The following is a 13,075-nucleotide window of genomic DNA, read 5'->3' as shown; positions in this document are numbered from 1 at the left end:
ACAGCCTTTTGTTGTAATACGGTGTGAGAAATAAACAAACAAACAAACAAATGAATAAAATTGTCTGTTGTCAATGTTAGTGGGACACAAACGAAAGCAAACAATGCAGCCTGTTGATGTAATTAACAAACAAACAAACAAACACTAAATAGAATATGTAATGTAGTGGGGTGATAAACAAACAAACAAACAAATGTTGTTTGTTGATTTGATGAAAAGTGCTTGGTAGCAAGCAAGCAAACAAACAAATAAACAAACAAATAAACACACTAGCAAACAAACAAGTGAACAAATATAAACATAAATATGATCTTTGGATGGAACAAGGTGGTGGGGATTAAACAAACCTGCAAATAAATAAATATTCTGTTGATGTACTATGGAGTGAGTAATAAATCAACAAACCAATAAATAAATAAAATAGTTGACTGGATAATAGGTGGTGGGCAATAAACAAAAGACCAAGCAAACAAAAATAATCTGTGGATTAAATAAGAAGAAATGAATGTAAAATGTGAAATGATTTCCTACATAGTTGAGGAGTTAAAAAAAAAAGTAAAAGTATGTAACAAACGCTGCAGTTTTCAAGACATTTTCCTTGAAAAAATGATGTCAAAAGGTTGGTGTCCTCACAATATGGCTGTGTGTGTTAGCAATCTGTTCAACACACGTGTGTCTTCTCCTCTCAGAGACACCTGGGCGGCGTGCCAGCTCCTCTCCTCGCTGCTCAACGTCCCAATCTGCTCGGCCAACTGTTACTCAGAAAAGCACTACAGATCAATAAGCTGTGCACGGCGACACACTCCGCACCTGTTCGCACCCAAATCCACTAACTTCCCAATCCCGGAACAAAGAACCAGGAAGATCGAGGACCAGGCTCCAGGACGTGTGAGTGGCTTTAATGGCTTCTCTCTAACCAGAGTCATATTTAGTACAGATAATAAAATAATACCTTTACAGGAGCGTCCAGGACGTGAGACATTTTAAACATGCTACAGACTGTTTTTAACATACAGCAAATAAAGTTAAATATAATAGAATATAATGTTAAGGTCTAAACTAAGGTCAGGAAATCGCACACATTTATTGTACACATGCTTTTATTCACTGTGACCGTTAAACAATATCCACTTGCTTTGACTGCTGTGTTTGTGCAAGTGAATCATCTTCAGTTTGTTAAATCAACTCCAAATCTTTGGGGTTGACTTTTAGTTTTGCGTGCCTGGAATCAGGGAATCAGAGAGTCAGAAAACCAATGAATCAGAGAATTATGGAATTCCAGGATCAGAAAGTTGGTGAATCAAGGAATCAAAGATTCAAAGAATTAGGGAATCATAGAGACAGAGAATCAGGGAACCACAGAATCTTTGAACCAGAGAATCAGGGAATCAGAAAGTTGGTGAATCAAGAATCGGGGAATCATAGAGTCAGAAAATCAGAGAGTCAGAGAATCCGGTAATCAGATAATTGGGGAATCAGGGAACCAGAGATTCAGGGAATCAGAAAGTTGGTGAATCAAGGAATCAAAAGACTTAGGAGAGAGGGAGAGAGAATCAAGGAATCATAGAGTCAGAGAATCAGGGAGTCAGAGAATCAAGGAATCCTAAACCCAAGGAATCTTGGAGTGACTGAATGCAGGATGATGACTTCATGTGTACATTAATTAAATTAAACAACGTCGCCTATGATGCAGCTGACTCAACTACGTAAAAAGTTACACGCTTACCAGGTAACTGATTCAAACTGATTCACTAGTTGTAGTGATGATACTGAGCAGTAGGGAATAAATCACAGAAACACAAACGGCCATATAAAACCAAATCTTCTCAAAAATGTCTCCTAAGCATGAATGATTATCAGTTATTCTGTAGATTACAAGCTTCCTATAGACTGGAATAGACCCCTAGTGCAGAACTACTAATACTATTACTATTAATCATCATCATCATCATCATCATCATCATCATCATCATGAGTAAACCCTTGGTGCTTGGCCCCCTAATGACAACACTAGAATAGCTGCTCTTAAGAACAAACACGTTCTCTGGACAAATTATTATTATTGAAAGGTCAGACCTGGTGATATGCAGCAACTTTCAATAATAATAATAATAATAATAATAATAATAATAATAATAATAAAAAGAACAGAATAATTCTTCTCATTACCAAACACTGTCTATCTGGCACTTGACAAGATCCAATTACAGGATGCAAATGATGCTGGACGCCATGAAAAGGGGAGTGCATGGCTGCTGATAGCCCGAGCTTTATCAGGCAACACACACACACACACACACACACACACACACACACACACACACACACACACACACAGAGAGCCAAGAATGCATCCATGAACACATACATACATAGACATCCAAAAAAATCCTCAGACACTCCTGATATCAATACACCATTCTCTCTTTCTTACACACACACACACACACCTCTCTCTCTCTCTCTCACACACACACACACACACACCTCTCTCTCTCTCTCTCTCTCTCACACACACACACACACACACCTCTCTCTCTCTCACACACACACACACCTCTCTCTCTCTCTCTCTCACACACACACACACACCTCTCTCTCTCTCTCTCTCTCTCTCTCTCTCTCTCACACACACACACACACACCTCTCTCTCTCTCTCTCACACACACACACCTCTCTCTCTCTCTCTCTCACACACACACACACCTCTCTTTCTCTCTCTCTCTCTCTCTCTCTCACACACACACACACGTCTCTCTCTCTCTCTCACACACACACACACACACACACCTCTCTCTCTCTCTCTCACACACACACACACACACACACCTCTCTCTCTCTCTCTCTCTCTCTCTCTCTCTCTCACACACACACACACACCTCTCTCTCTCTCTCTCTCTCTCTCTCTCTCTCTCTCTCTCACACACACACACACCTCTCTCTCTCTCTCTCACACACATACACACCTCTCTCTCTCTCTCTCTCTCTCTCTCTCTCTCACACACACACACCTCTCTCTCTCTTTCTCTCTCTCACACACACATCACTCTCTCTTTCTCTCACTCACACACACACACCTCTCTCTCTCACACACACACACACCTCTCTCTCTCTCTCTCTCTCTCACTCACACACACACACACACACACCTCTCTCTCTCTCTCTCTCTCACACACACACCTCTCTCTCTCTCTCTCTCTCTCTCTCTCTCTCACACACACACACACACACACCTCACACATTTCTGGCTCTTGCTAACACACAGGTTGGGTCAGCCAGGTGGTAAGGACAGGTGTTGAGTGTTGAGTGTTGAGTGTTGGAGTGTGTGTTTGCTGTTTGAACGTCAGTGTGTACTTGGCTTGTCTCCAGTCAGCTGGATCTTTTTTTTCTTCTTCTTCTTTTTTTTTCTTTCACACTCCTCTTCACCTGATTGGCTTATTATGTGCTGAAGTATGGGACTTCTTTTGTTTCTTGTTCTCCATGGACCTCCTGGACACTTTATAGTAGCTTAGTGGTGTGGACTCTACAGGCTTTTGGAAACATTCCTGATGTTCTAAACCATGATGAGATCGAGTCACATGTTCTGTCATGTCCAAGAGGTCTCTACAAATTCTATCCAGATCCAGTGAAGTCCACTGAAGTCATCATCATGTTTACAGAACCTAAATGAATCTGTTTTAATTTTCCCCACAACGTTACACCACCTCCACGTTACACCACCTCCACGTTACACCACCTCCACGTTACACCACCTCCACGTTACACCACCTTCACGTTACACCACCTCCACGTTACACCACCTTCACGTTACACCACCTTCACGTTACACCACCTCCACGTTACACCACCTCCACGTTACACCACCTTCACGTTACACCACCTTCACGTTACACCACCTTCACGTTACACCACCTTCACGTTACACCACCTCCACGTTACACCACCTCCACATTACACCACCTCCACCAGCATGGAAGGTTATGTCCATGGATTCAAGCCACTGACAAGAAATTCTGAGCCTACCATCAGCAAAAATTCAGCAGTTTTGGTGCCACATCATGAGATGATTTTGAGAGAAAGAAAGAAAGAAAGAAAGAAAGAGGGATGGAATGAGAGAGAGAAAGAGGGATGGAGTGAGAGAAAGAAAGAGGGATGGAGTGAGAGAAAGAAAGAGAGGTGGAGTGAGAGAAAGAGAGATGGAGTGAGAGAAAAAAGAGAGATGAAGTGAGAGAAAAAGATATGGAGTGAGAGAAAGACAGACTGAGAAAGAGAGAGAGAAAGAGAGATGGAGTGAGAGAAAGAGAGATGGAGTGAGAGAAAGAGATTGAGAAACAGAGTGAGAAAGAAAGAGAGATGGAGAGAGAGAAAGAGAGATTGAGTGACAGAACGAAAGAGATGGTGAGAGAGAGATTGAGTGAGAGAAAAAAGAGAGAGAGAGAAAGAAAGAAAGAAAGAAAGAAAGAAAGAAAGAAAGAAAGAAAGAAAGAGAGATGGAGTGAGAGAGAGAAAGAGATGGAGAGAGAGAAAGAAAGAGAGATGGAGTGAGAGAGAGAAAGAGAGATGGAGTGAGAGAAAGAAAGAGAGATGGAGTGAGAGAGAAAGAGAGATGGAGTGAGAGAAAGAAAGAGAGATGGAGTGAGAGAGAGAAGGAGAGATGGAGTGAGAGAGAGAAAGAGAGATGGAGTGAGAGAAAGAAAGAGAGATGGAGTGAGAGAGAGAAGGAGAGATGGAGTGAGAGAAAGAAAGAGAGATGGAGTGAGAGAAAGAAAGAGATGGAGTGAGAGAAAGAAAGAGAGATGGAGTGAGAGAAAGAAAGAGAGATGGAGAGAGAGAAAGACAGATATTGAACCCCCTGATGACATGTACTGGTCTCTGGCAGTTTCCTGGAATAAATGAATAAAAGTGGAGGATGAAGGGACGAGAGAGAAGAGAGAGAAGAGAAGAGAGAGAAGACAGACAAGACAGAGAAGAGAGAGAAGAGGGAGAAGAGAGAGAAGAGGGAGAAGAGAGAGAAGAGAAGAGAGAGAAGACAGAGAAGAGAGAGAAGAGAGAGAAGAGGGAGAAGAGGGAGAAGACGGAGAAGAGAGAGAAGAGAGAGAAGACAGAGAAGAGAGAGAAGAGGGAGAAGAGAGAGAAGAGGGAGAAGACAGAGAAGAGAGAGAAGAGGGAGAAGAGAGAGAAGAGAGAGAAGAGAGAGAAGACAGAGAAGAGAGAGAAGAGAGAGAAGACAGAGAAGAGGGAAAAGAGAGAGAAGACAGAGAAGAGGGAGAAGAGGGAGAAGAGAGAGAAGAGAGAGAGAAGAGAAGAGAGAAGAGAGAGAGAGAAGACAGAGAAGAGAGAAAGAGAGAAGACAGAGAAAGAGAGAGAGAGACAGAAGAGAGAGAGAAGAGAGAGAAGAGGGAGAAAGAGAGAGAGAAGAGGAGAAGAGAGAGAAGAGAGAGAAGACAGAGAAGAGAGAAGACAGAGAAGAGAGAAGAGAGAGAAGAGAGGAGAAGAGAGAAGAGAGAGAAGAGAGAGAAGAGAGAGAGAAGAGAGAGAAGAGAGAGAAGAAGAGAAAGAGAGAGAAGACAGAGAAGACAGAGAAGAGAGAGAGAAGAGAGAGAAGAGAGAGAAGAGAGAAGAGAGAGAGAAGAGAGAGAAGAGCGGAGAAAGAGGGAGAAGAGAGGAGAGAAGAGAGAAGAGAGAGAAGAGAGAGAAGAGAGAAGACAGAGAAGAGGAGAAGAGAGAGAGAGAAGAGAGAAGAGAAGAGAGAAGACAGAGAAGAGAGAAGAGAGAAGAGAGAGAAGAGAGAAGAGAGAGAGAGAGAGAGAGAAGACAGAGAAGAGAGAGAAGAGAGAAGACAGAGAAGACAGAGAAGAGAGAGAGAAGAGAGAGAAGAGAGAGAGAGAGAGAAGAGAGAGAAGAGAGAAGAGAGAGAAGAGAGAGAGAAGAGAAGAGAGAAGAGAAGACAGAGAGAGAGAAGACAGAGAAGAGAGAGAGAGAGAGAGAGAAAGAGGGAGAGAGAGAGAGAAGAGAGAAGAGAGAGAGAAGAGAGAAGAGAGAGAAGAGAGAGAAGACAGAGAGACAGAGAGAGAGAGAAGAGAGAGAAGAGAGAGAAGAGAGAGAAGAGAGAGAAGAGAGAGAAAGAGAGAGAAGAGAGAGAGAGAGAAAGAGGGAGAAGAGAGAGAAGAGAGAAGACAGAGAAGACAGAGAAGAGAGAGAGAGAGAGAAGAGAGAGAGAAGAGAGAGAAGAGAGAAGAGAGAGAAGAGAGAGAAGAAGAGAGAAGACAGAAGAGAGAGAGAGAGAGAGAGAGAGAAGAGAGAGAAGAGAGAGAAGACAGAGAAGAGAGAGAAGACAGAGAAGAGAGAGAAGAGAGAGAAGAGGGAGAAGAGAGAGAAGAGGGAGAAGAGAGAGAAGAGGGAGAAGAGAGAGAAGAGAGAGAAGACAGAGAAGAGAGAGAAGAGAGAGAAGACAGAGAAGAGAGAGAAGAGGGAGAAGAGAGAGAAGAGAGAGAAGAGAGAGAAGACAGAGAAGAGAGAGAAGACAGAGAAGAGAGAGAAGAGAGAGAAGAGGGAGAAGAGAGAGAAGAGAGAGAAGACAGAGAAGACAGAGAAGAGAGAGAAGAGAGAGAAGAGGGAGAAGAGAGAGAAGACGGAGAAGAGAGAGAAGAGAGAGAAGAGAGAGAAGAGAGAGAAGACAGAGAAGAGAGAGAAGAGAGAGAAGACAGAGAAGAGAGAGAAGAGAGAGAAGAGGGAGAAGAGAGAGAAGAGGGAGAAGAGAGAGAAGAGGGAGAAGAGAGAGAAGAGAGAGAAGAGGGAGAAGAGAGAGAAGAGAGAGAAGAGAGAGAAGAGAGAGAAGACAGAGAAGAGAGAGAAGAGGGAGAAGAGAGAGAAGAGAGAGAAGAGAGAGAAGAGAGAGAAGAGAGAGAAGAGAGAGAAGAGAGAGAAGAGAGAGGCGTTGATGTGAGCAGCTTGTCCTGCTCTGGCGCTGTTGTTTGTGAGTGTGTGTTAATTGCTGCTCTCAGCCTGGGGTGATCATAAACACAGCTTTGCACTGGGAACAGTCTCTTATCATGAAGAGGTTCCTCAGCTTTAATGAAAGGAATTATGAAGTGGTCCTGCGCAGCTCCAAATCGGAATATTCATAACGCTCCTGCGCTGTAATGCAGCTAATTATTAATACCGCTTTATGCTAAAGCACACTCAGCTCTCAGGCATTTTAATCAAATCTCATGTGGAATAAAAAGTACCACAGAAGTGGAAACGTCGCTCGCTAAGGAACTCGGAAACACAGAACACGATGATTAATTATCACGACTTAATTAATAACAAAATTACTGAGATTAATGTCAGGGCTCTAGACCTACAGCATTCAGTACAGCTTCAGAATCCAGAACAGAAAGAAAGACAGAAAGAAAGAAAGAAAGAAAGAAAGAAAGAAAGACAGAAAGAAAGAAAGAAAGAAAGAAAGAAAGAAAGAAAGAAAGAAAGAAAGAAAGAAAAAGAAAGAAAGAAAGAAATACAGAGAGAGAGAAAGAAAGAAAGAAAGACAGAAAGAAAGAAAGAAAGACAGAAAGAAAGAAAGAAAGAAAGAAAGAAAGAAAGAAAGAAAGAAAGAAAGAAAAAGAAAGAAAGAAAGAAAGAAAGAACAGTACCAGTGATCAGTGTAAAATGAGATGGTTGTTCTCGGGTTAGCATGCTAACTGTGCTAGCTGCAGTCCGCTCACTCAGTGCTGCTCCATGACTCCAGATTTATGTTAGCATGTAATAAAATGTCGAATCTGACAAAATAAAAGGACTCGCGGTTCTGCTCCGTGTTTGTGCGGAAATGGGATGTAATTATTTTCAGGACTGTTTTTATGTGGAAAACGTGATGGACGCTACTCACACGCACACACACACACACTCACACACACACTCACACACACTCACACACACACACACTCACACACACACTCACACACACACACTCTGTATTCAGTATGTCGTTCTTTCTGACGGACTGATGGCTCCTTTCCCGCGTTGATGAATAGCCTAGTAGTGCTAAAACTGCTAGCCTCCTCCGTTCCCCACCCCCTACATTAAGAAGGCCGGCCCAGGCTTATCTGCATATTCGTCCCCACCCCTGCAAATGGTTCCCTCGTTCACTTAATGAGGGCATTAATTTGATACAAGCCTCTTAAATGCTGAGTGGGTTTATTGTCCAAAAGAGCGAGGAGAGCGAGGAGCCGCTAGGTCGTACGCTATAACAGTGAAGTGACGCTCTTCGTCAATTAGCCTCATGGTGACAGTTTCCTGATAAAAAAAAAATCAGATGTCAATCACCTGTAAAGAAGAAATATTTATGTGAGGTATTAAGAAGAAATATGAAATAACAAGACTTACATATAAACAACGACGGTGACTAGAGAATTTGTTTATTTTAAATCACAAGAAAAAAAAAGGGATTAATGTAAAAATCTGTGAAAAAGATTTTTTTAAAAATGTGAAAATAAATAAAACCCAAAATGCAGGTAAAAAAAAAAGGAAAAAAAAATCTGTATAAAAAAAAACAATCAAAAAACATATAAAAAATCCAAATAAATGAATATTGTGCAGAAAAAAAAATTAAAATAAAAATTATTAAAAAATGGATCATTTCTAGGAATCATATGTGATTAAATGAGTCAGTTGTAGAAATCATTTAAAATAAATGAATCGTGTTTGGGAATCAACTGAAAATAAATGAATCATTTTTAATAACAAAATAAATAAATAAATAAATAATGTGTAACAATCTTATTAAATAAATGAATCGTGTAAAACAAAGGAGGATAAATGAATCATTTATACAAAAGTAAAGTAAATGAATCATGTGTACAAAAAACATTATATCAGAATAAAAAAAATGATATACAACATTATGTGAAATAAATTAATTGTGTAATAAAAAAAATTTAATGGAAATAAATGAATCATTTTAAAAAAAAAAATCTTGGCCCAATTTTCCATTTTTATTGATTTCTTTGGAGTTTTTCAGAATGTTAAATGAACAGCAGTCCATCAGTCTTAGCTCATGTCATTCATTGCTTATTAGCAGCTAATGTCCACAAGCTCATCTGTCAGGAGGAGTAATTGAAATACACGCGAGGGCGAGCGACGTGGACGTGTTCGAGGCCAAACAACGCTGAATGAATCGGCAAATTGGCATTTGATTAATATGATACTTGACCCCCATAATCCTGTTCCTCACAATGGAGTGGTGACACCTATTAAGCGCTAGTAATCACTTTTTCCTGGTGTGGTGTGTTGCAGGACCATGACATATGGCTACCTTATTGAAATAGATGCTCAAAGTGGGAGGCAGGAGCCCTAATCCTAACAGGCCCGGCGTTTATAGCGTCCCGCGGGAGAAATATCCCACAATGTGTACGATTATTTAGCCTTCTCAGGGATCCATGGGAAATGCTTCCCGTAGGGTCTTTCAATCCTATTTGTAGTAATAATGGGATTCCCAAAATGCATTGCTTTTTTTTTAAAGGCAGGAAATGACATGGCTAACCTTGGAACAGGCTTGAAAGCAAGTTTTTATTTCCCGGTTTTTGAAGTGGAAAGAATGTGGACATGGTTCAGAGATAGTTCAGCGTCTGGGTAGTCTGGTTAGGAGTAAACTAGTCACATGTTAGTGGCATGTGTAAGAGCTTTCGAATCTAGAACCTTCCTCAGATAGAGAACCGGCCCGTTTGATAGACCTGGTCACAGTGGCCAATCTCTGACCGTTCGTTTGCGGCTAATGATTTTGGAACGGGGACGCTAATAGGGCATTATGGGAGTCCCCGGCTCCCGTGACAGCTGATTAATGTCGGCCATGATGACATCAGCTCCGAGAGGGACCAGATAAAAGAAGGCCTGTATTGGAGCGAGCAGGATGATGAACGACCGGCCACACCGGCGACTCATCTCATTACAGGCTACAGCCTGCTGGCCATTTAGCTAATGTAGCGAGTCATTGTGTGCCTAGGGACCCCAGGCCGCAGGTTTGGAAATTAATGATACGCTAAACGCACGATATGGAGTTTGACCCCGCATAATACGCCAGCGTATTGGATTAACCTTGCCTTGTCAGGTGCCACCATTGTCATGCCGCCGCACCGCGAGCAGGTGAAAAGAGATATTCAGACGTACCTGGATTTGAGTTTCGTCTCAGTGGTTGCGGCTAAGCTCTAGAGAAGGATTAGGCAAAGACGGCACGCTCTGGGAGCCGGAATACACACGGAAGGAATTGTAAAGAGCCACTATTAAAAGGATCTAAAAAACCAAATTCCTGGAAACATCTTGCAAGCTGAATGGAACCAATGGATAGAAAAACACACACACACACACACACACAGTCTGTCTATAATAGTATTCATACCGCTAGAAGTCATGACCGTCTGTATTGTGGTTTCCACTCACACATTTTGAAGCGAGGACTGACATTTCCACAGAACATCTGAATAAAAAACAAAGCCACAAACTTCTTAATATTGCAGCAGACCTGAAACCAGTCGAAAACACGCCATGCTTCGAGATAGCTTCAGTATGAGTCTCGTACAGGAATGTGCTCAGAGTTTGAAGGTTACACATTTTAAACGTGTCATTCGTGAAAAAAGAAAGGTTTTATTCCTCGTACAGGACAGCAGTTTACCCGCGAGGACCATCCTTTTATGTATTTTTATCCTTTTATAGTTAAATGAGAAACATGTAGCTGCTAGGTCACTCGTTTCCTCAACATTCTTTTTCTTTCTTTTTACTCAAAATTTACAGTTTTTACGCTGTCACAGCTCTCTGACGCTGAAGACCCCTTCCATAACTGTTACAAAAACATCTCCTTACACAAAGTTACAGCATATCAGTGATTACACATGATTTTAAATATACATATATATATATATATATATATATATATATATATATATATATATATATATATATATATATATATATATATTGAAGTCGCGGTGAACAAGCTGTTGCTATAGAAACAATAATGTTTCAGAATGAAGGACTTTTTTAAGAAAATTGTAAAAATAAGAAATACTTTTTTTTTGCCAAAAAATATATCAAGAAGCTAACTTCAGTTGTATTTCCTCTCAAATTCTATGCTAGCTAGCATGGGTTTGGTCAGTAGGCTAACATCAGCTATGGGGCCACGTTAAAAGTTATTCATTTACGTAATTTTTAAAAATCTGAAACTTACAAAAGAAGTCTTATCATTTTATTTTTAATTTTTTAATTTAAAAATATTATTATTATTATTATTATTATTATTATACATTTTTTGTACAGTTTAAAATGATTATTTATTGAAATCATTTTGACATTATTTTCTGTAAAGGATTCACATGTTAAGGTTGTTATTATTATTATTATTATTATTATTATTATTATTTAACATGTTAAGTTATTATTTAATTTTCAAATTATTTTCTGACCAATCAGAACGGAGGATTCGACAGCGCTGTCGCTGTTTCAAAAGCAGAAGACTGACTTCCCTTCACCTCGACGCCCATAACGCCTCCAATAAAACGCTCTGTCTTTTCTTCTACACCTTCAGCAAGGTTAAGGGCCGATTCCGCTCATCATCCCAAAGGACGAATCTTCATTAAGAGATGAATGAAAGTCGGCGCGGATGAATCGTAGGAACTCGGAACGGGAACAAAGCCTCCAGATGGAATCAGGGCCGTGAACGAGGCTTTAATCACGCTGAGCTGGAGGAAAAATGATCAGCGGCTGCTGAGGCTCTGTGACACAAGCATATTCTGTTCTGAGGAAACTAGCGTACTGTCAAACCTGGGATTAGCATGCTAACTGATCAGCTGAAGAGTTACAGAATAACCTGGGCATCTAATCACTAGCATTAAATAATAAATCTTAGCACAAAATATATTATTTGTCTTTTTATTTGTTGCCACCTTCAGTCACACGTCCTCGCAGATTAGCATCAACAGCTAGCATACTTTCGGACAGCAGGCTAGAAAGAGTTCAATTATTAAAGTTTAATTAGAAAAAAAATTTCTAATAAGAATTAGAAAAGAAAAGTAAAAAAGTCTCCCGAAGCAGATGCAATGTGGAACTTTCCGGCAAAATTTCTACCTTCTTTTGTGTCTGTGTTTCATAGCGAAGTCTTTCCTGACTCAGCGAATCGTTATTGAAAGCTGACGACAACAGAGAGATAATAATATTTCAACAAATTTCAGTTTTCATTCCGAAAAGTTTCTGAACAGTCCACAGTGCTGCTCCGAGACTAAACCGGTCTTTTCCGGTCATTAAGCCGTTAGGCGTGACTCTCTGAAAGAACTTCTTTTTCAAAGTTTATTTAGGAAGTGTAGTAAAGAAACAAATGAAAACATGTCGAATGAATAAAAACGTTCGTATTTTTAACACGTTTCGAAGTGAGAGCGTTTTACGTAGGAGATACGGAGCAGCAGCTCGGGGGGAAAAAAACGTCAGAGATGCGTGTTAAAATACTGAGGGGAAAAAGAAAGAAAAAAGCATGAACAACAAAAAAGTGAAGTGTGTGTGTGTGTGTGTTTGTTTAGAATGTTTTCATCTGCACAGTCTGAGAAATTCATCGAGAAAATTCCAGAAAAAGTCAGAGCAACATGACTCAACACACTGAGTCAAAAAATAATCCACATGTTAATAATTCCTCACATGTCCATTTACGGTCTACTTTAAAGTACTAAACAATTCAGCAGGGTTTCGTTTCACACACACACACACACACACACACAAAGCGAGTGGAGGCTGCGTGTGCACTCGGCCACCGGTCACTCTTAATGGCTTCAAACCATGCAGAAAATTATTCGCTGACCCCTCGCGCACCTCGGCGTGTGGGGCAGCTGTAAAACAACCCCGGCTTTTTGTCGGAGGATTAGACCGGGCGGAAATCTGGCCTTATTATGAAAGAGGCTTCCCATTTTCCTTTCTTTTCACTCGTCCAATATTCATTAAAGTGGGATTTCGGCACATTAGCACGGCGGAGAGAAGTAGTCCCGGGAGACGGTGTTTGCGTTTCAGCGGCGGCTCTGTAATTCTGTCCGACACTCGTGTGAAGAGGGGAGCGGGAGGGGA

General features: G+C 40.9%; 1 protein-coding gene across 1 annotated transcript in view; it reads left to right on the top strand.

Annotated features, from left to right (window-relative positions):
• Window positions 1-5,727: 5,727 nt before the first annotated feature.
• The window catches only part of LOC131347269 (trichohyalin-like), a gene marked incomplete at its 5' end in the record, with an annotated part of 60,100 nt that continues 52,752 nt past the window's right edge, over window positions 5,728-13,075 (top strand). Inside the window, 1 exon segment of the mRNA XM_058381252.1 lies at window positions 5,728-6,356. Coding sequence (XP_058237235.1) covers window positions 5,728-6,356 — 629 coding nt within the window.

This window comes from Hemibagrus wyckioides, linkage group LG26 (genome assembly GCF_019097595.1).
Source record: "Hemibagrus wyckioides isolate EC202008001 linkage group LG26, SWU_Hwy_1.0, whole genome shotgun sequence".
Classification (NCBI taxonomy): Eukaryota; Metazoa; Chordata; class Actinopteri; order Siluriformes; family Bagridae; genus Hemibagrus; species Hemibagrus wyckioides.
The sequence above is the reverse complement of the archived record's forward strand: the minus strand, read 5'-3'. Positions and strand labels throughout refer to the sequence as shown.